Source organism: Cariama cristata, unplaced genomic scaffold, assembly GCF_000690535.1.
Source record: "Cariama cristata isolate BGI_N322 unplaced genomic scaffold, ASM69053v1 scaffold3232, whole genome shotgun sequence".
NCBI classification, from domain to species: Eukaryota; Metazoa; Chordata; class Aves; order Cariamiformes; family Cariamidae; genus Cariama; species Cariama cristata.
In genome coordinates this window covers 285-2,610 of record NW_009604226.1, presented here as the reverse complement: position 1 = coordinate 2,610, position 2,326 = coordinate 285, and the positions used below count along the sequence as shown (strand labels likewise).

Below are 2,326 nucleotides of genomic sequence, written 5' to 3'. Positions count from 1 at the left end.
TATCTCCTGAGGTTCTTCAGGGTCATGGTCTGAAGAGAGGTCTTCTCCTCTCCCCATTCCCACCACCACTGTGGACTGGGACCAGATCTTCTGGGTGACTTTGGGTTCCGAGCCTCAGTTTCCCCATGTGGTTGAAGAGTTCGGAAGAGATTTGGTCTTAAATCTCAGGAGCTCCTCCCAAAGTCCACCACGTGGACCTTCTCTGGTAGGTTCCACGTCCACCAGAGAACTTCACCGTGGTCTTTTCTCCACCCTCATTGTCCAGTTCCATCCCCATCCGGATGGGCGACCATAGTTTGAAGACCAAAGAAGGAACGGAACAATGCGTCAACTCGGCCAAGGCCTTCATCCACCCCAACTATGACCCCACCAGCCATGACAGTGACATCATGTTGCTGAAGCTCCAAAAACCGGTCCGCTTCACCGACTACGTCCACCCGGTGGCCCTGCCCAAGAGTTGTCCCTCACCCAACACCGAATGCATCGTGTCAGGTTGGGGCAGCACCAGTAGCCCTGAAGGTAGGTGGAAACATCTCCTCCTACCACGTGGTGGGGAGTCCTCAAGGGAGGTGGGGACGTCTCAGCGGCTTGGGGCCATCTCAACCTTTTGGGAGCATCTCAATGTCTTGGAGGTATCTCAAAGTCTTGGGGGCATCTCGGGATCGTGGGGACATCTCAGTGTTGGGGGCATCTCAGTGTCTTGGAGGCATCTCAGCATCTTGGGGGCATCTCTGTTTTGAAGGCATCTCAGCACCTTGGGGACAACTCAGTGTCTTGGAGGCATCTCAGGATCTTGGGGATATCTCGGCATCTTGGGGGCATCTCTGTTTTGAAGGCATCTCAGCACCTTTGGGACATCTCAGGATCTTGGGGACATGTCAACATTTTGGGAACATCTCAAAGTCTTGGAGGCATCTCAAAGTCTTGGGGACATCTCAGTGTCTTGAGGGCATCTCAACATCTTGGGGACATCTCTTCATCGTGGGGACATCTCCAAGTCTTGGGGACATCTCAGAATCTTGAGGACATCTCAGGATCTTGGGGACATCTCGGCGTCTTGGGGGCATCTCTGTTTTGAAGGCATCTCAGCACCTTCGGGACATCTCAGGATCATGGGGACATCTCAGTGTCTTGGGGCCATCTCACCATCTTGGGTCATCTCAGCATTTTGGGAACATCTCAACATCTTGGGGACATCTCGGGATCTTGGGGACATCTCAACATCTTGGGGGCACCTCAGTGTCTTGAGGGCATCTCAACATCCTGGGGACATCTCTTCATCTTGGGGACATCTCCAAGTCTTGGGGACATCTCAGAATCTTGAGGACATCTCAGGATCTTGGGGACATCTCGGCGTCTTGGGGGCATCTCTGTTTTGAAGGCATCTCAGCACCTTCGGGACATCTCAGGATCATGGGGACCTTGGAGGCATCTCAGTGTCTTGGGGCCATCTCAACATCTTGGGGACATCTTGGGATCTTGGGGACATCTCTGCATCGTGGGGACATCTCAAAGTCTTGGGGACATCTCAGAATCTTGGGGACATCTCAGAACCTTTGGGACACCTCAAAGTCTTGGGGGCATCTCAGGATCTTGGAGGCATCTCAGCACCTTGGGGGCATCTATTCATCTTGGGGACATCTCAGAATCTTGAGGACATCTCAGAATCTTGGGGACATCTCAAAGTCTTGGGGACATGTCAGCACCTTGAGGGCATCTCAGCACCTTGAGGGCATCTCAGCAACTTGGGGACACCTCAAAGTCTTGGGGACATCTCAGCACCTTGAGGCCATCTCAGAACCTTGGGGACATCTCGGCGCCTTGGGGACATCTCAGGATCTTGGGGCCATCTCCCTGGGGAGGAGGTCTGGGTCCATCCCTTCTCCATGAGGGTACCCGTAGAAGTCTCCCTTCTCCACCCCACCCCTGCCACGCCCACAGGAGACTCCAAACCACCTCCGAGGTGACCAAGACCATCTACCATCCTTGCTTCTCACCACCCACCTCATACCTAGGCGGGAGAAGATCTCCCATTGGTTCCATCCTCCCGTGGGTCCCTCCCACCACCCCCCGACCCCACCCTGGGGTTGAGGTGGGTGCCAGGACCCCTCCCGACCGCGCCCCGTTGTCCCCAGGCTACTTCCCCGACGTTCTCCAGTGCGGCGTGGTCTACACCATCCCCAACGAAGAGTGCGGCAAACTCTACCCCAAAGGCATCACCAAGAACATGCTCTGCGCCGGCGTCAGCGCCGGCGGCACCGATTCCTGCCAGGTAACGACGACGGCGCCGGGGGGGGGCCCGGGGGTGGTTCCGGGTGGGTCCGCC

At 55.9% G+C, this 2,326-nt stretch overlaps 1 protein-coding gene across 1 annotated transcript; it reads left to right on the top strand.

Moving 5' to 3' along the window:
- Nucleotides 1–265: 265 nt before the first annotated feature.
- Nucleotides 266–2,272, top strand: LOC104157939 (trypsin-3-like; the record flags this gene model as incomplete). Its single annotated transcript, XM_009695488.1, has 2 exons — nucleotides 266–519; nucleotides 2,136–2,272. Coding segments are annotated over 2 exons (391 nt in total), but the record flags the coding sequence as incomplete, so codon positions are not given.
- Between the last annotated feature and the right edge of the window lie 54 nt (nucleotides 2,273–2,326).